A 26,732-nucleotide genomic window follows, 5' to 3' on the forward strand; every position below is an offset into this window, starting at 1 on the left:
TCCTACTTCTAACTCCTCTTTTCATGAGATGAAAATCAGGAGTGACCAAACCAACTGGGCAGGACCCTGGCCCTACACACAGGTGTGAGGCCCAGTGGGACCTAACCTCAGCCTGAAGCAGGTGTATGTGCTTCCACAGAGCACCTCGTGCCATGCCCTGCCTTCCCTGAGGACATGACCCTTAACGTTCTGGATAGGTCAGGGTTGTGATATGCCCATAGAACAGGAAATAGGAGAGCAGATGAAATTGTGTATTTATTTTGTGAAATATAAGCCACAGCTTTTTTGTGCCACTAGAAACGTCAGCTTTTTTGCTCAAGCCAGACTAAATATGCAATATGTATCTAGATGAGCATCGTACTGCATCAAAGTAACTTTTAATCCACTCTGAAGAACTGCCACACCCACTATGGCAGTCCTCCATGCCACACCCACTATGGCAGTCCACCACGCAGCCCCTATGGCTCAGCAAATTGTGAAAGCACCATCTTGGTTTGTCTCCTCCCCTCACTTTCCATCACTCTCTGCAGAGTGGCACTTGCAGTCCCAGGTCAGTGGCAGAGAGGCTGTCTTGTTCAGGAGAATTTCCACCCCTAATCCACACTCTCTCCCAATGCCTTCAGGAATCCTCTTCAGATTTAGCCTCCTCTGGACCTTGAACTCATGACCGGCCATACCTCGCTTCCCTGGCTGGGAACTTGGTCCACTTCTCTTGAGTCACCGTCTTCCAAACAACAAAAACAAAACCCAACCAAACCAAAGCACAAAGGTGTTTGCAAGCAGTGCCCCCGTTACTGAAGCATTGTTCACAGCTCGGCCTTGCAAATGACTTAAAAGGAAAGGGCCACCATTGAGTCTGAAAGTCTCCTGGCCCCGGCCCCTGCCAGCTTTTCCCTGGCTTCAGCCTTTCCAGTGTCCCCTCGGTGTGCACTGCACCCTGTGGTCTTCTACCAGCCCCTTCTGCTTTCGTACCTGCCATACTTGACCCTGTTTCAGGACTTCCATCCACTGCTTAGACAGAAGCCCATTTTCCTCTTGGATTTGCCACCTCCTTACATCTTCCTCTTCCCCACCCAAGCTGATTAGGTGTAGGGGGACATTTTCTTGAATAATGAGTGATCTCACCCTGAAAGGAACTCTGGGGCTGGCTGCCAAAATCCTTTCGGTCAACCTCACCAGCCAGAGAGAAGCCAGGAGGGCCACCTTGGCATGCGTACCCCCTCCCCTTCTTCCCACTCCTGTGGCAGACATAATCAATCAATCATAGCACCCTTCTCGCTTGAGTTCAGAGACAGCTTGTGAATGCCCTCCCAGGGAGCTCTTCCCCAGGTCTGATCACATCCCCACACTCCATTGTGTGCCTGTGCATGGCAGTGACTGCTGGTCTTTCAGTGGAAAGACACCCGTCTCCTGCATTCCCTGCACCAGTGATCCGTGGGGGTGGCACGACCATGTCCTAGTCTCTCCATTTTTCTTCCAGCTTCTCAATTGATGATGATCCTGCCCCCACCCTGGCTTTTCTCCCCACCTTCTCCCCTCCCTCAAATGCTGGGAGCCCAGTGAGGCTTCTGCTCTGGGAATTTCCTTCCCTGTCTGGAACCTCTCTTCAGCTCTGATTCTGACTTTCGAAGCTTCAGCCCATGTGGAAGTTGACCACTCCCCAGAGCCCCCTCTGGGATACGCTCCAAGCTTGGCACATCCACACCCTGACTCCATTTCCCCCAGCGTGGTGAGGAGTGTCCCCTCCCGAGGTGGCCAAGCCTGGCACATCCGGGCACCTCAGGCTCCGTCCTTCCTTCCTGCATCACTGGCTGCTGCCCCCTGAGCTGCCTACTCTCACCACCCCTTGGCGCTCCTTGGGAGGCCTCCTCCCCTCCGCCTGCCTCCCTGCCAGCGCCCCTCTGTGGACAGCCGTCCTCAGGCCCACACGCCACCCGGTCCGTCCTCCACAGTGGCAGTGAACTTTCTGACACCATCACCCGTTGCTGAGAATCTCGCCAGGGGCTCTTTGGCACTGACAGGGTCAAGTTCGGATTCCTTCGCGTGGAGCCCAAGACCTATCAGAAAGAGAGAGTCCCACAGATCTCTCTACTCTGTCTTCTCTTAAGTAGCTCCCCGCAGAGCTGCACGGAGAGCACCCCTCCCCAGCACTCCAGGGCGCCAGCAGGAGGAGAGCCTGGCATTCAGAAGGCGTCAGACCCCGGAGGCGCCCTGCCATCCAGGGCGGAGGTGGGGTTCTGCTCAGAGGCTGAGGAAAGACACGATTGCTCCCAGTGCCAGGGCCCCGCCCTCCTCCTGGGGCATCTCTGTGTCCTACTGGGCAGCAAACCGCAGGGGCGCCCTGAGAAGCCCCCTCAGTAGTGCCAGCGCTTTTCTGACAGCGGTTCTCAGGTGTTCTTCCCTAGGAGGCCAAGCCACCTGGAGCGCAGGGTTCGTCCCAGGGCCCACGGTCAGGCCAGAGTTGAGGGGCTCACGCTCCAGAAGGATTGAAAGCCTCTTGGCCTTTCTTCTCCTCTCGGAGGACTCTTGAGGGCTGGTATCCATGTGGATCAACCCGTCCACTGGACAGTGGTCTGTAAATATTTGCAGAGGGAATGGCTGGATGGGCCTAAGTCCCCGCCAGGGTCCCACAGGCAGACATGCCCAAGAGGGAGATCCCCGGCCAAATTACCCCACCGGCCAGCAGCTCTGAGTGACATGATCTCTTTGCCACCAAAGCCACCAGAGTCCATTGGAGAGCTGGTGTGATGCTCTATGTGCCTCGCTGAAAGGTGGGCCCAGGCTGGGGTCAGAGCAGGGACGAGGGGAATAGGAAGCCACAGGACCAGGGGCAGAGCAGGTGTGAGGCCAGCCTCCAGGAGGCCCATCCCAAGGGTCCTGGCCCACTGAGGCTTGGTCCAGCTGGCAGAGGGCAAGAGGCAGGAGCCGTGACTTCCCTTTGTGTGTGTCACACTCTGGGCACATGTGCAAAGTCAGAGGTCCCGGGGAGGTCCTGGGCCTGGTGGCACCTCTTGGACCCCTAGGAAGGGGTGACTGACTGTGTGCTTTCAGCAATCAGCCTCTGGCTTTTGAAGGGTGTTGGCTTAGGATCAAAGAGGGCTTCGTGAGGAAGAAGGGGAATTCAGATATGCCAGGGTCCAAGAGGCAGATGGTCGGAGAAACTGGCCAGAGCAAGACATGCTTGGCATCAGAGACTCACAGCAAGCGCTGCAGGCTCAGCCAGATCTGGGCAAACAGTCAGTTGGTCTGCAGAAGCTGCGGTGACGTGCATTCCAAATGTTCTGGCCCCAGAGGGAGGAATCTACAGAAACAGAGACGGACGAGCGGTGGTGCCCTGGTGGCATGGACCGTGTGTGGAGCCAGACAGCCCAGGTTCTGCTGCAACTCAGCTGTGTGGTCACCTGTCAGCTGCTAAACCTCTCTGAGTTTTAAAGTTGGGACAGAAGGAACAGCCAGATGGATCTGATGGCTCACTCATTCGCTCAGAGATTTGACAACTCTCTCTGGAGTGTCCACCACGTGCCAGACGGTCATCGATCAGTCCGCATTTACTAACAGCTCATGTTGTGCCCGATAGTTCTAGATACAGAGGATTGCAGTACTGATCAAGTCAGATCGAATCCCACGCTCTCGTGGAGTTGACCCTGCAGGCAACCTGGGGCTAGGAACCGGGAAGGAAGTGAAGTAGTGGTGGTGAGGAAGGAGCTCCCGATGGAGCCACCAGCAGGGATGCAGGAGCTGAGTCCTCAAGGACCAGAAGGGTCCTGTTATGTGAAGGCCTGGGGAGGGGCATTCCCAGCCAAAGGAAGAGAAAGTGCAGAGCCCCTGAGGTGGGAAGGAGCCCGACATGTTAGAAGAACAGAAAACAGGCTCCTGCGGCAAAAGCAGAGTGGGGGCCGGGTAGCGAGGGCAGAGCAGCGTGAAGCAGCGAGGAGCTGGTTTGGTTCTAAGGTCAGGAGGCAGCTGGGAGAGAGGGGACTGTCTCTCTGATTCAACTTAACTTTTGAACAAAGATGACTGTGGATGCTAACGGGAGAGGGCTTGTAGAGACACAGGGAGATCGTGAAGAGACGATCGGGAGACGATGCACTCAGTCCCGGGTGGCCTTGGTGGAGGGACATGCATAGATTGGGGCTGTGGTTTGGGGTGCAGCCCACAGGCCTTGCCAGTGGTCAGATATAGATAATAAGGGGGCAGAAGGACAAGACTGACCACAAGGCTCTTCCTGGAGTGCCAGCTGGGTGGGCACAAACAGGACAGGGACAGGTAGCTCAGTCTGTCCAGGTAACATTTGCGATGTCCATGAGACAGACAGGTGGGGGTGTTAATTCTGCAACTCAAGGGAGTCCTGAACTAGAAAGTTCTGGGGGAGGATAAGAGACCCCAGACAGCAAGCACAGAGCAAAGGGACCTGCACGCCGGGCCTGCTGCGCTCATAGATTAAGTCACACAGGGAAGATGCCGGACGCCCTGTTGGCGCAGTAGCACCTGGAGTTATTCTGAGCTTGGACCCCAGCTGGCCCCTGACTGCAGGGTCTTGTGCGAGCAGTGACATGGCTAGTTCTCCTCCCGCCCACCACCCTCACCATTGCTCTTCTACAGAACCACTTCTCCACCGGAATCTGAAGTCACCTGAGTTCACATCCAGCCTTGCCACCTGCCCCTCTGGCTGGGCGGCTTTGGACCAGTTATGCAACCTCTCTGTGCCCCAGTTTTCTCATCTGTCCATGGGAGCAAGAGCCCTGCTGAACTCGGAAGGTGGACCTGGGCTTCCTGTGAATAAATGCACAGAGCAGAGGCCCTCATTCGCAGCAGCCGTTCAGTGAGGGTCAGTTGTCCTTGTGACTGCTACTGCCACGGTCACTGCTGGCCGGTGCGGTAGGCCAGACCCTGGGTTATCTAATTTAAACCTCACAGAAGCCCTAAGAGATGAGGGCATCACCGTCCTCTATTTTGAGAGAGGGACCTGAGGCCTGGAGAGGTGAGGAGCTTTGCTCGGGTGGCAGGGCCAGGATCCAGCCCCCGTGAGTGTCCTCCAGCTATGACCTTGACCACTGCTGTCTGTTGCAGGCCGGGGTGGGGGCCTGTGACCCTCAGCAAGAGACTCACAGCGACATCCACTTCCAGAGTTGCTCCAGCCCTTGGTCCAGGGCTCTGGTGCATGTATCCCCTGCAGGGTCCGCCAGGCCAGGGATTGACTGGTCCCCTTGGCTTTCCTCCTGACTTGCCCTGGGAGCTCTTGGAGGGGAGCCCCAGGGAAAGGGACCAAGGTCTTCGCTCTGCTAGGCGGGGGCTGCTTCAGGGCGGGGGCTGGGCCGAGGCTGGCTCGCCCCGGGGCTCAGCCACCTCTACCTGATCAGGAGCTTCTGGGTCAGCATCCTGGTGACTGAGCCCCGGGAGGCAGAGAAGCAGGTGGGTACTGGGGGAGCTCTGGGGTCCGTGTCCTGGGTTCAAATCCCAGTTCTGACATGTGGTCGCTATGTGACCAGAGGAAGGTTTTTTAATCAATCATGAGCCTCCATTTCCTCGTCTGTAAAATGGGGTGACGTGCCTGTCTGCCCAAGCAGGTGGAGAGTTGAAGGAGAAATGCAGGTGAAGGCTTCCGCCTGATGCCCTGTCCCTGCATATTCGACAGTCAAGGCCTGTCTCTGTCCATCGCCCCAGAAGGACGGTAGTATCTGAGGAAGGAGCCCAGGGGTCATGGCGATGTTCTTATGGATTGGCAATCTCCTAATTGTAAAGAGTATCTTTGATAAATGCCAGGTATAAAGGGGCAGACACCAGAGTCCCCAAGAAGAGGGGACTGAGGAGGCTGAACAGGTTATGGGCCCCCAGTGTGGACAGGGACTTGGTGCCATACAGTTCGAGCAAAGGGGCAGGCCGTGGCTCTGGATCTCTCCTCCCCATCTCCCTCCTTCTTGCCCCTGGGCTTCAAGATGGCGGCCTCTCCCAGGGCCTCCCGGCTGTTTCTCTTCTCTGAGGCTGAGGAGTCCCAGGGGGGAGAATATGGACAGAGCCCAGAGCCAAGGACTCTAGAACCTCCCTGTGTCCAAGACGGAGCCCTGGAGGGGCCTGAGTAACGCCCCGGTTCCTCCGCGGCCACCTGGACCTTGAGGGCCGTGGTGGAGCCAGCAGACAGCAGGGGGTGATTTCTAAAATCATGGCTAACTGGAGAGAGCTCAGTAGAGCCCAGCGCCAATCATAAGTAAAGTCATGAACTTGGAAAGGCAGCTATCAGCAAACTACACCTGCCCCTCGCAATATGCATGACTTCCTGGCGGAGCCCCGGGCCCCCTGCCAGAGGAGGAGAGAGTGCAGATGAATATTTTAGGACTGTGGTGTCGGATGAAGGTTGTACTTTATGACTACGAAGTTGTGACCGTGAAATGCGGTGCCTTGTTTAGAGAAGGAGGAAGTGGCCCGACAGCTGTTACTGCCTCTTGAATCCAAACGGGATGGGGCCAGAGCCAGGGCGTCAGAAGGGCCCAGGAGGCACGGGTGGGCATCTTCACAGTGGAATGGTGGCTCTGGTCCGAGGGACATAAGCGCCCAACACTTGTCCAGAAGTCGTTGGCTAAAATCAGGAAGTTGAAAAATCTCAGGATGACTCACCAAACCCCAGGGAGTCACGGTAGAGGCCACCCTGGAACCCCATCTCCACCCTCTTCCCTGCTGGGGACCCACTCACTCCTCCTGACCTGCCCCCTGCCTACCCCTCGGCCACCACCTGCTCTGATGGCTGGAACCCCCTCATTGTTCTCCCTGTCACCATCCCCACCCCCAAACCTGCCATCTAGCCATCACTCGGGGACCAAAGTCATCCTTCTAGAACAGGTCCTCGTCACCACACCGCAGACCCCAGCCGCCAGCATGACCAAGGCCTCCCTTCCCAGTCCACCCCGACGAAGCTCGGGCACCACTGCGGTGGGTGACAAGTGGCTCCCCAAGCCCCACACCGTCCCGGCCTTGTCGCCTGGGAGCCTCCGGCACGCTCTTGTCCTTTCTCAAGGCTTCGTGGCTGGGACTGTCCCCGACTGACGGAGTGCTGGCCCCCGAAGGCCCAGTGCTCGCGGGAGCGACGCAGGCGAGGCCCCTGTTGGCTGCCTGCCTCCCGAGGCTCAGCCCCCCCCCCCCCCCCAGCTGCTCAGGGTGAACTTTTTCACATCCGCGGGAGACGCACTGCCTCAGAGGCCAGGCTCTGTGGGCTCCTGCAGAGAGGCCAGGGGAGAGTGCCAGGAGGGACAGGATGGGGCCATTGACGGGGGTTAGAGCCCAGCAGGGCCGACCTGTCTGCCTCCCCTCCGGGCCTCCTCCCTGGGCCCTGGGCAGCTGGATGGGGTGGGGGAGGCCAGAGGAGAGAAGGAGCCAGAACCTCGGCCCTGTCTGGACCCTCAAGGGCCCTGGCCGGGCAGCTCTTCTCCTCCTACCCCACCCGCGTCCCACCTCCCTGCCTGCGAGGAGGCCCTGCCAACCCCAGCTGCCTGCTCGTATCCTTCCCTCTGTCCCAGACGCCCTGGCCCTGAGGCCACGAGGCAGGTGGCTCTGGGTGCACTATGTCCTGCCAGCCCCAAAGCCACTGACCGCACGTCATGGCTACCTCCTGGTCCCCAGCCATCCTTCCTCACCTGCGTCCTCCCAGAGGCCTCACCGGGCACCCTGCTCTCTGCCTCCGCCTCAGCCGTCTGCTCTCTGCAGCAGCCCCAGGGATTCCACTAACACTGCCCCACTCAGAACCTTCCACTGGCTTCTCCTCTCATGTGAGTCAAAGCCCATGTCCTCACAGGCACCTCGGAGGCCCTCCTGGTCCAGCCCTCCCTGGCCTTGTCCCCTGCCACTCTCCTCCCTGTTCCTGCTGCTCCATCCTCTCAGGTCTCTTGATGTTCTTCAACAGTGCAGGCCTCTGTACCCCAGGGCCTTTGCATTTGCTGCTCCAACTAAGGGAATGCTCTTCCTGCAGATGATCACATGGTCCTCTCTCCCTCCTTCAGGTCTTGGCTGAAATATCAACTTCTCTGTGACATTTTTCTGACCCACCCCTTCCAAAATGTCTATGCCCCATGGGACACACCTATCCCCTCTGCTCTTGTCACCACCTCCTTTGCCAGAGTTTCTTTATTGGCCATGGAGTGGACTTTATCATGGGGCAGTGGCTCTTGTTTTATTGAACTGAATCCTCAGCACTTCCCATCGTGCGGGAGGTCGGGACGTGCACAAGGCTGGGTCCCAGCCGGTGGGGGCAGGGCAGGAGGAGACGGCAGAGGTGGAGGGGGGCTGTCGGGCTCGAGTGCCCTGGGGTTCTGTTGAATTGTGTTGAATTTCTGTTTTATCAAATATCCCACCTAAGATCTGGTGGGAAGAGACGGTCTATTCCCGCAGTCAAGATCAACACGGTGGCTGATTTCTGCTCCCTCCTGGTCAGGTGGGGCGGTGTGGGATCATGGTTAACAGAGCGCTTGCTAGGAGAGGGTCCAGGTATTAGCTCTGCCGTCCATCAGCTGTGTGACGCTGGGCAGGTTATTCAACGTCTCTGGGCTTTGATTTTCCTTATCTGTTATACAAACAGTCGTATCTAAGATCCTCCCAACAGTGCCCAGCACCCAGGAAGGGATGTGGAAGTGTCCCAAGCCACTTTTCTTCTGCCCCCTCGGGCCAGGATCCCGTGTGAACGGTCTGTGTGCCACGTTCTGGGCCCCTTTCTGCCCGAGTGCCAGGTCCTGGGGACCAGACCTCTCACCTGAACCTCTTGTCTGTGCCCACAGCGGACGATGCGTGTGGCGGGACCCTGCGGGGCCAAAGTGGCATCATCTCCAGCCCCCACTTCCCCTCCGAGTACCACAACAACGCCGACTGCACGTGGACCATCCTGGCCGAGCTGGGGGACACCATCGCCCTGGTCTTCATCGACTTCCAGCTGGAGGACGGGTACGACTTCCTGGAGGTCACAGGGACCGAGGGCTCCTCCCTCTGGTAAGCACCCGCTCCTTCCTGCGCGACCTGCGCTCTGCTTTCTGGCCCTGCGCCAGGACGCGGCCAGTTGGTTGTTCCTTGGACTCCTGCTTGGAGCCTTTCCGTCTCGTCCTGATGAGAAACCCCTCCGTGTTTTTAAAACTCGGGTAAATTTTAACAGCGATTTTCACGTCTGATTCGAAGCGTGTCCTTGATGCAGAGCGATGGGCCTTGGCTCAGTGACTTGCGTTGAGACTAAAGTGTCCTGGTTTCAGGACACGGACGGGGTCTCGGTGACACCACCTGAGCTATTGTTTCATTGAGAGATTGGTCTAAGACTCAGGTCCCACCGTGGGACCAGAACCTTCCGGGGCGATCGCTTTCCCACGCCCAGGGCCCTGGGGCGCGCGGCGCGGTGCTGTGTGTCGGTGTGCGCACAGAGACATCCACCAGCTTTGCCAAGGGTGCCAGCTGCCCTTGGTGTGTCCCACGGACATCCTGGGACGTTGCTGGGTCAGGGAGACGGGTGGCTGAGGACTTAGCGGCCTGGGTTGCCTGGGGTCTCCCAGATGTGGACTCAGACGTGCCCGCGCCCAGGTTGGCCTGAGGAGCTGCCTGTCGGGTGGAGGGCTCCCGGGCTCCTGGGACGGCTGTGGTTGTGTCCCAGGGATGAGACGTGTGAGGCTCTGTCTGCGCGTCAGGAGCCCAGGCAAGGACGTGTCCAGATGTGCTCTAGGAAGGGACTTTGTGGCCTCTCTGCTGCAGAGGGGGTGTCGGAGACGATGCTGGGAGAAGCAGGAGTGGCCGGGGCCAGGGTCAGACAAGGTGGGGTCCCTGGGCATCAGGGCTGTGGTGGATCACAGGACCGGGGACAGGAATCACGCCTGACGACCTAGAGGGACACTGTGGGAATGGACTCTGCCCAAGGACAGACCCTGATTTGGGAACCAGTGTACCCAGGAGAACTCAGGCTTCCTGATGCAGCCCCGAGACCTTGGCCGCTCCTCTCCTCCCCAGGGAGGTGGAGAGAAGCCCCTGGCTCTGCCCTCTGGAGGTCGGGGTTCCCTAAATCCGCCTCGGAGCTGGGAGGGAGTGGGGTCAGAGGTCAGCCGAGCCTCCCGTGCACTAGAGTCCCTGTGAGGGGCCCTGCCCTAGACCCCCGACCCCTGCCTCTTTTGGTAAAATACTTTTTTTTTTTTTTTTTTAAATTGTAAAAGGAAGACCAAACAGAAAACCTACGGAGGTAGAGAGAAATGAATAACAATGATTAAAATTCTGTCATATTCCCCCTTGGTCCTTTTTTGCCTGGCCTAGATCAAGCTAGCTGGCAATGTTAATATTTTATATTTATGTATTTTGATATTACAAAATTATGATCTTAATATATCTGTAGTCATGTATTTTTAACTTGGCATGAGATCATGAAAAATTTTTCCTATTTTGTTACAGATGCCCTCCAAACTATAAAAGGCATGATAAATGTATCATTTATTGAGCATTTACTACCAATAGGTGCCAGGCCAGTTCTAAGCTCTTTCTAGCTAAAATTTCATTTCTTCTCCATAAAAATTCTATGAAATAGGTTGCATAATTTTCCTCCCTTTGCAGATGAGGAAAACAGGGCCCAGAGAGGTTAGGCTACTTGCTTGGGGTCACACAGCTAGTAAGGTACAGACCTGGGATTCCAACCCTCCCCCGGGTTAGGCCTATTCTAACACCTGTCTTCTCAGAACAGCACACAAGGATACACTCCATTGGTGGTGGCTTTCATGGCTGTGTGTCATTCCCTTTTAAGACTGTGGCATAGTTTACTCAGATGTCTTGTTGGATTGTTTTTACTGTATAAAGAGGTGCCCAGGTGGATATTCTCACCGGTCCCCTCTTACCCAGGCTCAAGCCCTGTTTGATTCACTTGTTTATCGGTGGGTCCCACCGTCTCCCACGGCCCCTGCACCCCCAGGGGTGAGTCTACACATTGTCCAAGCTTCTCCACTGAAACAAATCTGAAAGAGTCTTCTTTTTCCTATTAAGTCACTCAGTGGGGAAGGCATTAAGCAGAGGAAATCGTTGGGGGAGTCATTCAGAACTCTTTGCTATAAGATTAAATTATAATTATTTACAGGGTTGGTGTCACCATCCCAGGCAGGATGCATTTGTTGTTCTAATTTATATGCGCAGAGCAATTACGGGAAACCGACATGGAGGCTGGGCCGGGTGGGAGGGACGCGCTGTCCCCAGCCCCTCTCCTTTATGGATCCCTGGCTCCCTGTGAAAACCCGATGCTGCGGGTTTACAAGCAGACTGCTTTTATTTGTGCGCATTAAGACTTCAGGCTGTTCTGAGTTCTGTGCCGAGGCAGAGAGAGACAACAGATCCTGTTGGAGAAGATGGATTCGAACAGAGGGGCATCCCTTTACCTGTCGAGAAATTGGGGACCCCTTTGAGAGAGAAAAAAAAAAAATCTGCATGTCCTGTACCGGGCAGCGGGTAGCGGGTCCAGAAGAGAAGGGGGCGGGCCATGTCCCTGACTCGGTGTCCACACCATGTGCCTCCCTCGAGTGGGGAACCTCGGGAGAGGTTTAATGGGGGCTGCAGGACTAGTAAAAGAGTCGTGGAAACCTAGGACGGATGATTTTTTTTTTTTTTTTTTATTTTGCCAAGTGAGACTCGTAGAAGAAAACCCGTCAACTCTACAAGCACATCATTTTGTAAAACAAAAGACCACCCACAGCCAAAATGTGGCAGGAAATAGTCCCTTGGTCACCTCGTGTTGACATCAAGGATGATGGGCCCCAGAGCCCACATAAACAGCAGTGCCTGCCTGTCACCAGAGCCCTGTGGTGCCCATGTGCCCACTGGTGGTCCATGCCGGCCTGAGGAGTCCAGCCAAGCATGTTTGAGACAGGAAAAGGCTGTTGCTTTGGTGAGAGCTGAGTCTGGCTGCTCTGGCATGTTTGGAGAGTCCCTTGGGGCTTCGAGTCACTCTCCCTATGTGAATTGCACTGTGTGCGTGACATTGACCAGGAGCAAAAGCTGGGTGTGTTCCGGCATTGTGCGCGTGCACACACACACATGCACACGCACGCACACATGCACGCACACACATGCACACACACGCACGCGCACACACACACACCCGAGCGGGCACGCGCGTGCACACACACACACACACACACACACACACACTTTGTCTCTGGTTCACTCAACTCAACTGAGAGGCCAGATTTCTCACCTGACCCTTCTGCAGGTGGCCTGTTCCTTGCTCTGCTCTGACCCACTCGGTTCCCTCTGATGGTTCTGAGCATACTCCTTCCCCCAAATGAGAGGAAACTACCGTCCTATTGCTAACGTCCATCACGAGGCCCTGGACATTTTCGGAGGGCTGGGACTGAGAGATGTGGAGGTCACTTGAATATACAGGGCTCCGGGTCCCTGGGGCCACCTCTGCTTTGGTGGAGTCAGTGGAGCCGCTGGCCCGAACGTCTCCCTCCTCCTCCTGTTGAGTCTCTTCTGAATTCTCCTCTGGGCTAAGAAAAAACACAGACAGACAGACAGACATCCCTTCTAACAACATGGGACATGGGGCCAGTGCGTCCCCCTGGGGTTAGGCATCCAGCGGCAGAGGGCGTCTGTGGAGCGGGGCACAGGCCGGGGGTCATCAGCATGGCCTGGAAACCCAGGTCCGCCCCGTGGCTGTGTCATCCTGGGATATCCACTCACCTCTCTGGGCCTCAGTTTCCACATCTGACAACGGGGCTCGTAACTGCAAGCCACCACGTTGAGAGCCCTAGGCCAGCGAGCCGCTGCCTGGCCCCACACGGGCCGGACAGTCCTGGGACGGGATCAGCGCTCAGGGCTCATCTCTAAGGCAAAAGGGGTAAGGCAGGCATCTCTAGCAAGCTGAGCCTCGTGGGTCCCCTTCTCAGTGGTGTCCTTGAGGCTGTCATCCACACCTGGTGGCATCTCACCAGGCAGAAAGGCACAGCGTGGCTGCCCAGAAGGACCCAGCTCTGAGTGAAGGGTCTGGGAACTGGTGGGGGCGTCCCTGGGTCAGAGTGGAGGACGCCCTTGCAAAGGTCAGAAGGTGGGGTGGGGGGCAGAGCTTTTGCAACTTGCAGGCTCATGGTGGGAAGTGCCACCCCTCTGTCCCGCCCAGTCCCTGCCTGGCCAGTGAGCTGCTCTGCCAGGGAAGCAGAGCCGGTGGCCCTGGCTGCTGGTGCAGGGCTGGGAGCCCGGGCTCTCCCCCTGCCCTGAGGGACCCCAGGGAGCAGAGAGGAGAGACTGAGCCTGTGGACACGGGGTGGGGGGCATCTCCTCCAGGGCCCTCACTGTTTCTGGCCTTGAGGCTGAAGGTCCCCCTGGGCCTTCCCGTCTCCTTGTCCCTCCAGGGGCAATTTCTTCCTAGATCAGGACAGACAGGCGTGAGCCAGGGCCTGCCTTGCACTCAGACCCAAGCCACGCTTGTCCTGGGGACCCGCTGCGTAAGGGTGGGCAAGAGGAGCCCAGAGTCACCCACTGAGGCTGTTCCAGAGTCACAACCAAAGACACGGGGATGGCTCTAGGGCCCGCAAAGACGTCCCACGTGGGGGAAGGAACTTTGGGCTCCCCCACCATGTGCACCCCCCACCATGCAAACCCCCATCACATGATCACATGATCATCCCTTGCCCATTCACTATGTCCCCAGACCTAGACCCCACAGTCCTGTAGGTGACAGACTTGCCTCCTCTGAGCACCTTGAAAGCAGGAAAAGAGCCGATTGCAGGCTTCACAGGAGGACACTATCCCAGGCAGGAGAGCAAGGCCCCTGGGTGGAGGCCGCATCTGAGCCAGTCCTCGGCAAGGGGACCAAGGTGACATTGATGATGACAGGGTAGGAGGAGAGTCTTGCAGAGGTGCTGCCTGGTTCTCTCTGCCAGAGAGTGGGAGCTCCCTGGTCCCTGGGATGCTGGGTGGAGAGGACCCGGTCCCAGGCATTCTCCAGGGAAGATGCACCCACCACACACCCCTCCCAGGGGCCCTGGTGTCCACTTCTGAGCCCAGGCAGCTCCCTGTCCCTGAGAGGAGGAGGAGAGAGCCCATCCTTCCCTCTGCGCTTCCCGGGTCGGCTCCTGGGCCATGGACCCGCAGGCTGCTTTCAGACAGAGCCTTTCCCTGGGAAGCAGCTGGGCCACCCAAATCCAGCAGCCAGCCCGGGGGGCGCATGGCTGACCCTCCTCACCTGGCCCCACCTCTTCACCTCCTGGGAGCCAGGAGGAGTTCTTTCACTTTGTTCTCCTTCGCTTGTTTGATTTCGTATTTGTAGGTGGGGAGGCAAAAGCTGACGTTCAGTTTGAATTTTTTGCTAGTGAGATCCGTTCTCCTTTTGAAAGACCTTGTTTTAATCATGAGGCATTTTACACACTAGGAATTTAAGCCAACTAGAAACATTTGATCTCCGTGACTTTTAACTAGAAATTTCTTACAGAAGCCATTAGATGCAGATAGAGTTAGAGTGCGAATTACGTGCCAACGGGGATCTCTTAATAATAACTATTTGCTTATTTGCTCATTCACGTGCACTTTATCAAACCATCGGCTTAGATTATTTACGTTCATTGTTACTTTCTCCCTATTTATTCTCCATGATCGTTTGTTGAGACCCTTGGATGCAGCAGGCTCGCCTGGGTGCTGGGGAGACAAAAGACACAGTCTGGGTTCCTAAGGAGTCATTGATTCACTCCACTAATGTTTATGTAATAGCCATGCACTGTTTGGGACCCTGGAGCTCACACTCAGAGCCAAGAGGCAGAATATTGTTCAATGTTTTATAATATCATATGTTAGGTACTTTTCTAAGAGGCAGAGAGAAGATCCCCCAGGGAATGAAAAGACAAATGTCACAGCCAGGAGTCTTCCGGTTCAAGAAATAGAAACCCACCTCTAACTGACTTAAGCTATGGAGGGAATGTGTTGCCTTCTGTAACTGAAAAGCCCAGGAATTGGCTTCAGGTACTGCTGGATCAAGGTATACAAATAATGTTGTTCCCCCTCCCAAGGGTTTGCTGTCCTATGTGTCAGCTGCATTCTCAGGCAGGTTTTCCCCACGAGCCGGCAAAGGTGACATCCACGTCCACCAAGTCTCTGTTTCAGCAATCCTAACTGGAAGGGAGCGTCTTTCCAGATGGTTCCTGTAAAAACTCCCAGCTAAACCTTGATGGGACACAACTGGGTCACATGCCCATGCCTCAACACCCTGGAGCCAGAAGGTGACCTCATTGGCCAGACCTGGGTCACATGATAGCACACCCCACCCCGACCTTGAGCTGGGAGTAGGAGTAGGGGCTGTCCCACCCAGGAGAACCCGGCACTAGGAAGGTGGAAACAGATGGTCCTGCAGAATGTGTCCGTCTCCCCAGCGTGACGGAGGCACGGATGCATGAGTCTCCCAGGGGCTGAGCTTTGACTTGAACTGAGGAGCCATCTTGCTGCAGTGTGAGGCAGGACAGAGTCCAGCTATGAATGGGGACTCTGTAAGCTAGGCTAGGGGAGCTGTAAGCTAGGCTCAGGGGACAAGGCCGGAGGGGCAGCACAGGAGGCCTGAAAGGACCGGCAGGTCAGGGAGAACCCAGCCCACGTTCAGAGGCAGAGCGAGTTCCCAGGCTGTGGAAAGCGACCGTGGGTGTTCAGCAGGGAAGTACAATGACCACTCTAAACTTTGATTCAGTCACACCACAAGGGCCAGAAACCAGCTGTAAGTCTCTTTTGTGGCCACCCAGGCTCCGGCTGATCTGACCTTGAGCCAGGGCAGCTGTGAAGGGAGAGGGAGGACAAGGTGCCATCAAAACATCTCGCAGAATCGGCTGCGCCTGGGGGCTCGTGGGGAAGGAGTGGTGAGGACTGGGGAGGGTCCAGGGCGTGTCCCACGGCCCTGGCTGGCGATCTCTGCTGGCCTGCTCGTTGAACAGAGGACCACGTCTCCAACACACACTGGGCATTGATGAGGAAGTCAAGGTCATGGCCAGGAAGGCCCTGAGGCTGGAAGCAGGGCACTGCTGCCCTTGGCCATGATGCACATCCCTTAGGAGAAGATTGGGGAACTCGGTAGCTCTGTCCCCAAGCTTGGTGTTCCAGGTGACCGTGCAGAGTCGTCCTCATCTTCCCCAGCAGTATCTCCACCCTCCCTCAGGGCACTTGGTTATCTCCGTCTTCATGGCCGACATCTGTCCATCAAAGTTCACTCAAACTGCTGGGGCCCTTCTCTCATTGGGGACACGGACAGGGCCCGGCACTGGGAATACAGACATGGCCCGGGCCTTTGTGGGACTCATGATCTACTTTGGCGACACCAAGCTTTGCGCACTAATCACCGAACAAACGTGAAATACCTCCACCGAGCGCGATGAGAGAGATGAGCAGGGTGTGGAATGAGACTAGCGTAGATTCTGCTACAAGATGAAGGGCCAGAGGGACTCACTGAGGGGACAGGATATAGGCCGAGACCTAACTGTTGAGAAGTGTCTTAGGCTGGTCCTCTGCAGTGTCACCCTCTGTGAATGCTAGGAGCAAGGTCGGGCCAGGGCGGGCGGAGACGCTCCCTCACACCTGCATTGTTCAATGACACAGGAGGCTGAGCCCTGAGTGGCTGGGAGCCACTGGCCTGCTCCAGCTGAGATGTGGATGGATCCTGCCACCTCCCTCCCTGGGCTCTGGGATGCCCCGGTCCCTTCCCTGCCACATCAAGACGCTTTAAGCCACACCAAGAAACCGTTCTTGCTGATGGAGCCCATGAAATCGCCTCTGTTCTATCCATCAGGAGCCAGCCCATAAATAACTAGCCTTTAAAATCTCATCTCCCGTATCTCTCCGAGTTGGAAATAGCATTACAAGCTCTGCAGCCGAGCCGCAGGAAAGGATTAGCGCCCCGGCATGCGGCGGGCACGGGCGCATCTGCAGGGCCAGGGCTGGGGCTCCTGTGTCCTCCACGGGGTAGCAGCGGGACTTGCTTGCCTCGGTGGGTGGATGGGAACTGGCTCCCAGGAAGAGAACCTAAGCCAGACCTGGGAGGGGCAGGGAGAGAGCCGGCCTTGTCTGCAACTCTGCCAGAGCTCCGGTCAGGGCCGTTCTGTGCATGGGGAGCCGAGGTGGGCAGCTGGCCTGCCCCCTGTGGGCCCGACCACAGGCAACAGGTTGGTACTAAGTGTGGCATCTGCGTGGAGGCCTGTGCCAGGGCTGTGAAGGGCAGCAGACAGCAAGAGGCCGTCCTCGACCTCTCCCGAGGAGCTGCCAGATGCCTGATGCTGCAGCTGAGGCAGATGGAAGGAGCTGCTCTGGGTCCTTCCAGAGCCCCGGATCCTGGCAAGACCTGCCTTCCGGAGCCATGTTGGTTCATTGAGAATGTTCAAGGTCTCTGTTTTCTCATTTGGCCACAAACCTTCATTCCGCTCGCTCTTGGCTTAACTTAACGCACTATTTGACTTGGGTTTTCCTCTCTCGTGCTCCTGCAGGCTCCTCCCAGATTCCTAAGACCGACCTAACGCCCCGCTTGCTTCTCTCCCCGAGAACAGACTTTTCTTTTCATCCCGGCGATCCCTGTCCAGGGGCTGGGGTCTGACACCCCCAGGCTCACCAGGGGAGCAGGATTCACCCAGGAAAAGAGCATCGGATGATCTGATGCGATGTCAGAGCCATCACGGCTGAATTCAACACCAGGGACGGGGCAGGGCAGGGTTCGGGGTTCATCTGAGCAAAACGAGAGGGTGTTTCTGATCCCAGCTCCTCAAATCGAGGCCCCCCACTGGCGCCCCACATCTTTTCTTCTTGTTCATCCCCCTCCATCTCCACCCCAGCCTTTCCCGAAAGCCATTTCCCATAAGATCATCATCAGAGACCATCCCCGCCCCAAACACTGCCCCTTCCTGTCCCCGACTCCAGAAGACACTTCCTGGGCCCCTCTTACGAGTCTTTCTGCAATACCTCATGCTGACAGTGGTTCTCCTTTGGGAGCCGTCCTTTCTCGGCTTTATCCTCCCCTTACGGATTCTTCCTGTGCCTCCCGGACCCTCCCTTCCTCCTCTCTGTGCCTTGGTGTCTCCGAGGCTCTGTGCCTGCTCAGCCACGTGTCCCCCTGGGTCTTCATTATTGCGTTCATGGTTTCTGATGCCACCTGCCTGTTTGGTCCCCCACGGCTGGCCCCTCACCAAGCCTCCTCTCGGAGCACCAAACAACAGCGCCAACTTCCTGGTGGGCACCCCACCTTGCTGTCCCACCAGTGTCTCCAATTCAGCTTGTCCCCCCTTCACTCACACGGGAACCCTAGGGTAGCTGGAGTTTGCTCTTTCTTGGTTGATGGCCCGGCCCTCTACCCAGCTATCCAGCCCTCTGGGAATCGCGTGCCAGCCAGTTGATTGCTGGATCACCCGGGGTACCTCCTACACCTCGCGTGTCCACCCTTGCTACAGCCCCCTGGACCCCGCATCCTTTTCTCTTTGTGGGTTTCAGTGGCCTCCCAGCATCTTGGTTCTCTCCAAGGCATCTCCCCCACTGCTACCAGAACGGCTTAATTAAAATGCAGCTCTGACACACCAAGCCCCAGGCGGAAACTTTCCATCATCTTCTGTTGTTTAACAGGATAAAATGCAAGCCTTTGATAGGGCACACAAGAGCCTTCTGGAACTAGCCCCTGCCTACCCCCACCCCAGCCTCCTATCCTGCCGCTTCCTTCTTTGAAGTTCATGAACCCTAAAACTCAGCCGGGTCGCAAAGGAAGAGTTCTTGCTGGTCACGTGACTGTCATGGGTCCGTGGGAGTGGCTCTGACCTTCCGTGCTATACAGGTGGGCACCCAGGCACAAAGGGGGCTCTGCCACCCGGGAACTGCACAGTCTAGAGCACGTGGCCTTCCCAGTGCTACGGTCAACCCAGAGCGGGATCATCACTTTCTCCTGCTCCAGATAAAAGGCACCACCTTCTAACTCACAGTTCACTGGGCAGGAACGGCTGCGTGGTCCCGTCTAGCTGCACGGGAGCCAGGAGGTGCGGAGAAGCTGCTAGAAGGCCCCGGCCAGCCCGCCTCCCCCGACACCTTGTGTGTCTGCTGATGAGAGTCCTGCTCCTGTCGGAGGCCAAGCCTCCCCTGTGCTCCAGTCTCAGTTCCCCCAAAACTTCCCCCTAGATTCACCCTCTCCTGCTTGCCTTCCTTGACAGTCCTTCCCTGCCCGTCTGGGTGTCCTTCCCGGGGTCCCTGCTGCCCGGCCCTGGGACCCTCCTCTTCTCCATCTTTCTTCTTTCTCTGGGCGTTTCCGATCCCAGCTCCTCAAAGCGAGGTCCCCACTGTTGCTCCACATCTTTTTTCTTCTTGTTCATCCCCCTCCATCTCCACCCCCAGCCTTTCCCTAAAGCCAACCAAATGCGAGTTGGCTTTTCACGCCAGTAGCTCTCCATTTAAATTTCCAGCCCTGAGGTGTCTTCTGGCTCCCTGGATATTAACAGTTGTCTCAAAATGAGCACGGCCAACGCAATGTGGGGAGACGGCCGTAACATAAGATGGACCATTTTAACCATTTTCAGTGTACAATTGAGTGGTAATAAGCACTTTGGTTATTTGAGGGCCACTCTCGTTTCTTCACCTTTCCAAACAGAAACTCCAGATCCATTAAAGAATCGCTCCCCACCGTGCCCCTTTCTCTGTACAAACCTGACTTCTCTGGCTACCTCCTGTAAGTGGGGTCCCACACGATTGCTCTTCTTGTGTTTGCCTTACTTCTTGTAGCATAATGTTTTCTAGGTTACCCATGTTGTAGCATGTGCCTGAATTTTATTGATTTTTAAGGCTAAGTAATATTCCATTGCATGTGCATACCATATTTACTGTATCCATTCATGCACTGGTGGACGTCCGGGTTAATGGGAAGTGGGCCTCCTCATCCCCTGTCCACCATCGTCTTTTCCTCTCTCCTTGCCTTCCCACATCTACCTACTCCCAAGAGGCACTGCTTCTGCACACTCTATGCCCCCAACATGTTTTCAGTGCCTGACGCCCTGTTTCTACCGCTCCTGTAATCCACCCTCCATCCAGGAAGCGTGACTTGTTAGCCATCCAGTTGGGTCTCTCCCTGTTCGAAGCCCACCAGCAGCTTCCCATCAGTTAGCATAAAATCCTACAAGACCCTGCATTATCCAGCCCCTGTCTGTCTCTCTGACTTCCTTCCTGTCCCTCATTCACACCTGTTCCTCTACCCCAGTAATGTTCTCCTTCAACCTGACCCTTGGCAGGCTAAGCAGTTCCCTCCCTGGGCCTCTGCACTGGCTGAGGAACTCCTGCTACAAGGTCTTCAAGTCTTCTTCCTTAAGGTTTTCTTGTTTATTTGTTTGTTTGTTTGTAAGACCTGGCTCTTTTGGTACAGAACTCAATTTAAATCCCCCCATCCCTGTCCATGAAGTCCAAAGTGACCTTTTATTCTCTATCACACCATCTTGTTTTATTTAGGCATTTGGCACTTAGTAGGTCTCCAGGGTTGGTTTGTCAGGAGGACAGATCTGGCCCCCGCCTGACCAGTAGCAATGTCCTGTGGCTAACTGCAAAGGTGAGCGTGGAGCCCCTCCACCAAGTATTTTAAGTAATAACCTTCCTGGGGGACATTTGCAAATTAGCAGTGACTCTTGCTGATTACTCCTCCTGAACAGTCTGATTAATAATTAATCATCAAACTGCTTGGCCAGAGAAGGCTGATCAGTGCAAGGAAAAAAAAATCTTAAATTATGCAAGTCATTTGGCCAGTCTTTAAAAAAAAAAAAAAAAAGAAAACAAAGAAAATGCTCAGCAGTTGACGGAACTGGAGAGCTTTGATTGCAGCGTGAGCCAGGTGAGGTTTCTTGGTTGTTTGTTTTTCTTTTTTGTCTTTCCCCTGCCCCCCTCCCACCTTTGACTAAGAAATCAATTAGGCTCCAACTTGCAACCTGGGAGAGAGAGATGGTGGAGCCCAGAAATAGAAATGTGCTAAATATCACTTTCTTTTTTATTCATTTCCTTCAAAAGAGTCTTGGTCTGGGAGGCAGAGGTTAAAATTAGCCTGTTTGCTAAGTGAATGCCTGTCTGGCACCTGATGTCGGGCTCTGCAGCCACGCTGGCTTCAGCTCTTCCTGCGCGGGGCCAGGGAGGGACTGACGGGCACTGCGCGAGCCATCCACCCTGGGCTGGGGACAGAACCCACCTGCCAGCAACCTGTTCCCTCAGGAGTCCTGATACGCTCTGTGCCCCCGCCCACAAACCCCAGACAGAGAGGAGGAAAGGCAGTCAGGGAGGTGGACAGACTTCCCATGGGCGGGAGGAGCTTGGTGACCTCTAGGGACCCATGAACCTTCAGACCGCAGCCTCTGTCCTCAAGGCCAGTCCTGCACGCGGCTTCGTCTTCTTCTCTAGATTCCTCTTCTGGGATGGCCGAGGGGCAACTCGGGGAAAGCAGAAGAGCTGGTTGATGTCCACCTCTGGGCCGGAGAGAAGGTGAGGGAGAGAGGATCTAGCAGGATCCGTGCAGCTCTGACCCCAGTCACAACCATCAGGGCGAAAAGGTGGTGCCCAGGACTCCAACCAGGAACCCCCAGGGCAGGCGTCACACAGCCAGTAGGTCCCTGAGCCAGGACTTGAACCCCCAGGGTAGGATCAGGCTTTGCTGTGTTTTAAAGCTTCCCTTGGGATCCCAGTGTGCACCGCAGGGAGAACCAGGAACTGAGGGAGCCTGGAACTTCCTGTCCAGTCCCCACCCTCCACCTTCCTTGGCAACCACTGTTTTATTCTCTCTCTCTCTCTCTCTCTCTCTCTCTCTCTCTGGTACCGGGGATTGAACTCAGGGACACTCAACCACTGAACCCATCCCCAGCCCTATTTTGAATTTTATTTAGAGACAGGGTCTCACTGAGTTGCTTAGCGCCTCACTTTTGCTGAGGTTGGCTGTGAACTCACGATCCTCCTGCCTCAGCCTCCTGGGCCTCTGCTCCCAGCTACTACCTCTGTTTCATCTCTTTCTATATATTCTATATGTAATATGTATCAAACCTTCATTTTAAGATTCTGCATATAATTGAGATCATGCTATAGATTTCTTTCTGGATGTGGCTTACATCTCAGGGAGCAGTGGGTAACTATGAGAGATGACAGACAGGTCACCTGGTTCCACTGTAGTAACTATTTTGAGATATTTGTCTATCTATAGATATTCCCAAATATCTCCAAATAGATGGATCTTAACACATCCTATCGTCCCTCACACATATACCTAGTAAGACTTATTTTTGATAACAAATCAATAAACACACAGGCAAATCTCTGTCCCCTGCCTGGAGGGACTGGAGGCCATCACATAGGTTGAATGACCTCACAGATCTTGCTGCATTGAATCTTCGCTCCATCTTGAGTTAGAGAGCAGCAATACCCACCTCGCAGATGAAGAAATGGAACCTCACCTACGTGCTCTTCTCTGCCGAGCCTTCCTGTCCGGTTCCTTCTGCAGATCCTAGGCCAGCCGTTCCCAGCCTCAGCCCTTGCTATCAGAGCCTCTGATTTCCTGCCTCCCTCCTGCCTTAGTGCTAGGAAGACTGTCACCACACTAAGAAGCTGCCGTGCGCCCAGCGTTGTTCTGGGGCTCATGTGCACGATCTCACTAATCCTTAGGAAACGCTGTGGGAGGAGGTCCTACCATCCCTCTTTCAAGTGGAAGGCTGAGATGGGAATGATGAAGACATCTGCGAGTGTCACCTACAGTAGGCCCCTGAGCCAGGAGTTGGAGCCCCAACCTCTGAGCTCCAAACCCTGACCTGTCCCCCACCTGATTCTGCTACTCTGGGCTCCGGTTCGTCTTCTGTTCTGACACCATGGCAGGCAGCGCGGGGCATGGCTTTCAGAGTCAACCTTGGACTCCGAGACCAGTTCCACTGCCAACTCTTCGTGTGACCCTGGTTAACTCGCCCTCTCTGGGCCTTACATAGAGTTACAAGCAATATTTTGGCGCAGTGGACTTCAATCCTGCTCTTGTCCTTGCTCCGACCTTGTGTGGCTGCGGCACCAGGGCCTCCCTCCCTCCCCGGGCTCCCTGCAGACAGCTGCTCTCAGCTCCCTTCCCAGGTTCAAGGTGCTGTGGGGCCGGCCTCCGCAGCTGAAGGGCAAGGGAGGCTGCTTCCGGCTGGCCCAGGGCACAGGCTCCGGCAGGGGACTGTCATGTCCCTCTGGGCCCGGCAGCTCTGAGGTCCTGGGGCCATTTGGCAGCATCCTAAGGGCTAGCGAGAAGGTCGGGGGAACAGAAGTGACTCTGACTCTTGCTGCCAAGAAGTCACTCCACTTTCTGAACTTCCATTGCCCTGGTTTAACAAAGCAGTGGGGGGGTCCTCTGACTCCCTCCAGCAGGGTCTGCCCCTCCCGGGGTGATTTTTCTGAACCAGGGAGGGTCTGGGGAGGAAGAGGCGAGCGCTGTCTGTAGCGTCCCTGCTACAAGCCAGGCCTGCGCCCCCTCGGTCGCTTAGTCTCTGTAGCAACTGTGGAAACTGAGGTTCAGCCAGGCCATGCGCCCCTGGTCACAGAGGTTCCAAGTTGCAGGCCAGACCCCTCTTTGCTTCTCTGCCTCTGTCCGTCCTGTGGACCTTGGAGGGTGGGGGAGACTGTGGGCTCCTGGAAGAACGCTCCTGGGCCCGCACCTGGGCCTCAGCTCCCCCACCCTGTGCAGCTCTGTCCCCTGGGCTGTGGCTGGGGGACACTGCAGGCGGCTTCCCAGGCAGCCCGGCTCCTTGAGGCCCTGGTGGCCAAGTGCTGTCCCCTTTCCCTTTCCAGCAAAGCCCTGTCACTGCAGACAAATGGCCCGTGTCACTCAGCCACGTCTTCTTCTCGTTGCTGGTCCGTGGCCCGAGCTGTCCTGATAACCTGCTCCACTTAGTGCTGTCTCTGTGGGTCCCCAGGCGATGACAGCCCAGCCTTGGCCTGGACCAAGGAGAGTCCTGGGCAGGCAGCCCTCGCCATCACCCGCATCTGTCAAGCTCCATCCAGGGACAGGGTCCACACAAGTGTCCCGTGGGGCTGCTCGAGCAGGGGGTGACTCCTGGAGGCTGGATAGCGTCCCTGCCCCTGCAGCTGTTCCTTCACGGTGGCCAAAGTCCCAACCCTGGCGGGCTGCGCCCTCCCAATCCCTGGTCCCTCTGCCGTGGTCACCAGCCAGACCGCGCCCCGGCCCCACCTCCCCCTGGCGCCTTAGCAGGTAATTACCCTCACAAGCAGGTTGACCAGTCTCTGGCGACTCCCAGCCCAGCTGGAAAGGATTCATCATTCCGTATCTGGAAATAACCAGCAGCATCGGCCGAGGGGCCGAGATAACACCAGGGTAGAACTTCTCCATTCAGGGGAATTAATTAGGATTCCTTATTAAAGATCCAATTAGGCAAAAGGGCATTTTTATCTGTGATAGTCAGCTGCTCTGGTTTTCTAAAGCTATAACTCCAAGTTGTTGTTTTTTTTTTTTTTTTTTTTTTTTAAAGAAAAGGAGGAAAGCAGGGGGCTGCGTCTTTCTCCAGAACAATCCGCTCCTCCGGTGCCAGTTATGTCTTCATCAGGATGTGAAAATAGATTTTTCTCATTCAATTTGCAATGCTTGATCTCTTCGGGGTCTGGTATCGACTCCACTGTCTCCCTTCGGCAAGAGCTGGAGCCCAGATGGGTTATTTGGGGAGTGGGATGTTGGGTTTGGATGACTACGTGACAAACAGCATTTTTTGAGCCATCTGATTCCGTGGGCTGGCAGGAAATACCAGCTCTGAGCTGTGCTGTGTGACATTCAGAATATTACTTTGCCTCTCTGAGCCTCTGGTCGGGGTAAAGATTAAGAGTAAAGGGTGCACTGTAAGAAAGTGGCTAGGGGCCGAGGGTGTAGCTCAATAGTAGGGAACTGGTTTTTCAGGTGCAAGTCCTCAGACTTGATCTCTAGATCAAACACTAGAAAGGAAAGGGAAAGAAGAAGTGGGGAGGGGGAGGGAAGGAAGGAAGTGGGTGAGAACCCAAGCTCTACGGAGACCACCTCCCACCCACACTTAGAATCACGCAGCCTTAGACAAGCTGACTTCTGAACCTTGGTTTCGTCATCTGTGAAATGGTATGGAAACTCCTCCCTCTTCCTCCAATGAGCCTTTGGGAGGGTCAAGTGAGATATTATGGGACGTCACCTGGCCCATGAAGGGCACATAGCTCCCGTTTGTCAAGCCTGAGTCAGCTCATTTTGTATTTCTCTGGAAGAGGCTTCCCAGGGTTTCCTTGAGAGAACTGTTCCTGCTCTCCACCTGCAGAGAATTGACTCATTTTGTCCCAGGTGGGGGTCCCAGCAATTCTCAAGTCCACCTGGGGCTGACACTTCCCGCACTACATCATCCAGTGGCGTCCTCAGTTGGCTCCCAAAGGAAGCAGTACTGGGGGTGGGGTGGCCTCTGGACCCCTCAGCTGTCCTGCTGTACCCGGGACCTGCGGCCCCAAGGTCTGCTGGCTCTCCTGGGCATACGTGGGACACACCCACAGATTTCTACTGGCATCCCTGAGTAGGGCAGCTGCAACTCACTGATCCCAGAGAAGAGAAGACTCGGGGAAATGACAGATTCCAAAGCTTCCAGAAAATTCTATAGAAAGTGCAGTGTTGTCCAACCGCCTCGTTCCACAGAGGAGGAAACTGAGTCCCGCTGAGCATCACTGAGCGAGCTGCAGCCGGGCTGGAATCCACGCCCTTCCACTCAACTGCTTCCTGGCCACCAGCCTGGCTGCCAGACCTCGTGTGAGGGGCCAGGCTGGCGCCCGCAGAGTCTCTACCATAATCCCTGCTGGACGTGACACCACATTCCTGTCCTGGTTTCCTGTAATGTATTGTCCCTCGGTGCTTCAGCTAACCTCAGGGAGGAGCCACTTTAACCTCTGGTACTTTTTCTCACCTTTTCTCCATATTGCCTTGACCCCAACCCCCTCCTTATAGAGCCTGCACCCTCTGACCCTCCCCTCCCCTGCCACCTCTCTGACCTCACCTCCTCCCATGCTCTCACTTACTGACTCCCACAGCCACACTGGCCTGCTGGCTGCTCCTTAGACACTGGGCATGCTCTTCCCACCCCAGGGCCTTTGCATTTGCCGTTCCCTTCCTCTGGAATGCTCTTCCCCCCAGGTGGCCACAGGACTCACTCTCTCGCCTCTCCCAGCTCCCACCTGCAAAGTCACATTCTCGGCAAGGCTTTCCCGGAGCACCTTCTGAAGGTGCCACAAGCCTCTTTCCTCTCTTTAAAGTGTGTTTCTTAGCTGGACCCCACACCTGATAGTACCTAGGACGAGGGAAACCTAGGACTCAGGAGTTCTAACCCCCTCTCTAGTTCCAGCTCCCAAAGTGCTACTGCTTGACAGCCTTCTCCTCCAGATGAGGACACTGAGGCACAGGGAGGTGGCACAGGCGGGGCCCAAGTCACCCCTGGAGTTAGTGTGACAGGAGCGAGTCCCAGGGTGACCTTCAAGCAGCTCTAGAGGTCGAACACTCCCAGCTCTGGGTGCAGCCTCCCTGGATGATGTCCCCAGGACAGGGCCGTGTGCAGGACCCAGACCTCTGTCCTGGAGACAGATGCACTGCTGAAGAGAGCGCCGTCTGGGCTGAGAACCAAGAAATCCTCTCCCCGGCCGCCCGGCTCGCCCCCTCTCCCACCCTGCCAATTCCCCCATCAAATAATTCCTGATAATGAAGTTAGGATGATTCATTGGTTTTCTGATGAGCGTGAATTCATCATCCAAATCTGCATATTCCAATCCCCTGG

The 26,732-nt window shown here is 55.9% G+C and overlaps 1 protein-coding gene across 1 annotated transcript in view; it reads left to right on the forward strand.

Moving 5' to 3' along the window:
- Csmd2 (CUB and Sushi multiple domains 2) overlaps window positions 1-26,732 on the forward strand; it is a 535,133-nt gene that overhangs the window by 181,637 nt on the left and 326,764 nt on the right. The window contains exon 5 of the mRNA XM_076862996.2: window positions 8,760-8,967. Within this exon, the coding sequence (XP_076719111.2) occupies window positions 8,760-8,967 (208 nt within the window). The remainder of the gene's footprint in view (window positions 1-8,759; window positions 8,968-26,732) is intronic.

The sequence above is a fragment of the Callospermophilus lateralis genome, chromosome 7 (assembly GCF_048772815.1).
Source record: "Callospermophilus lateralis isolate mCalLat2 chromosome 7, mCalLat2.hap1, whole genome shotgun sequence".
NCBI classification, from domain to species: Eukaryota; Metazoa; Chordata; class Mammalia; order Rodentia; family Sciuridae; genus Callospermophilus; species Callospermophilus lateralis.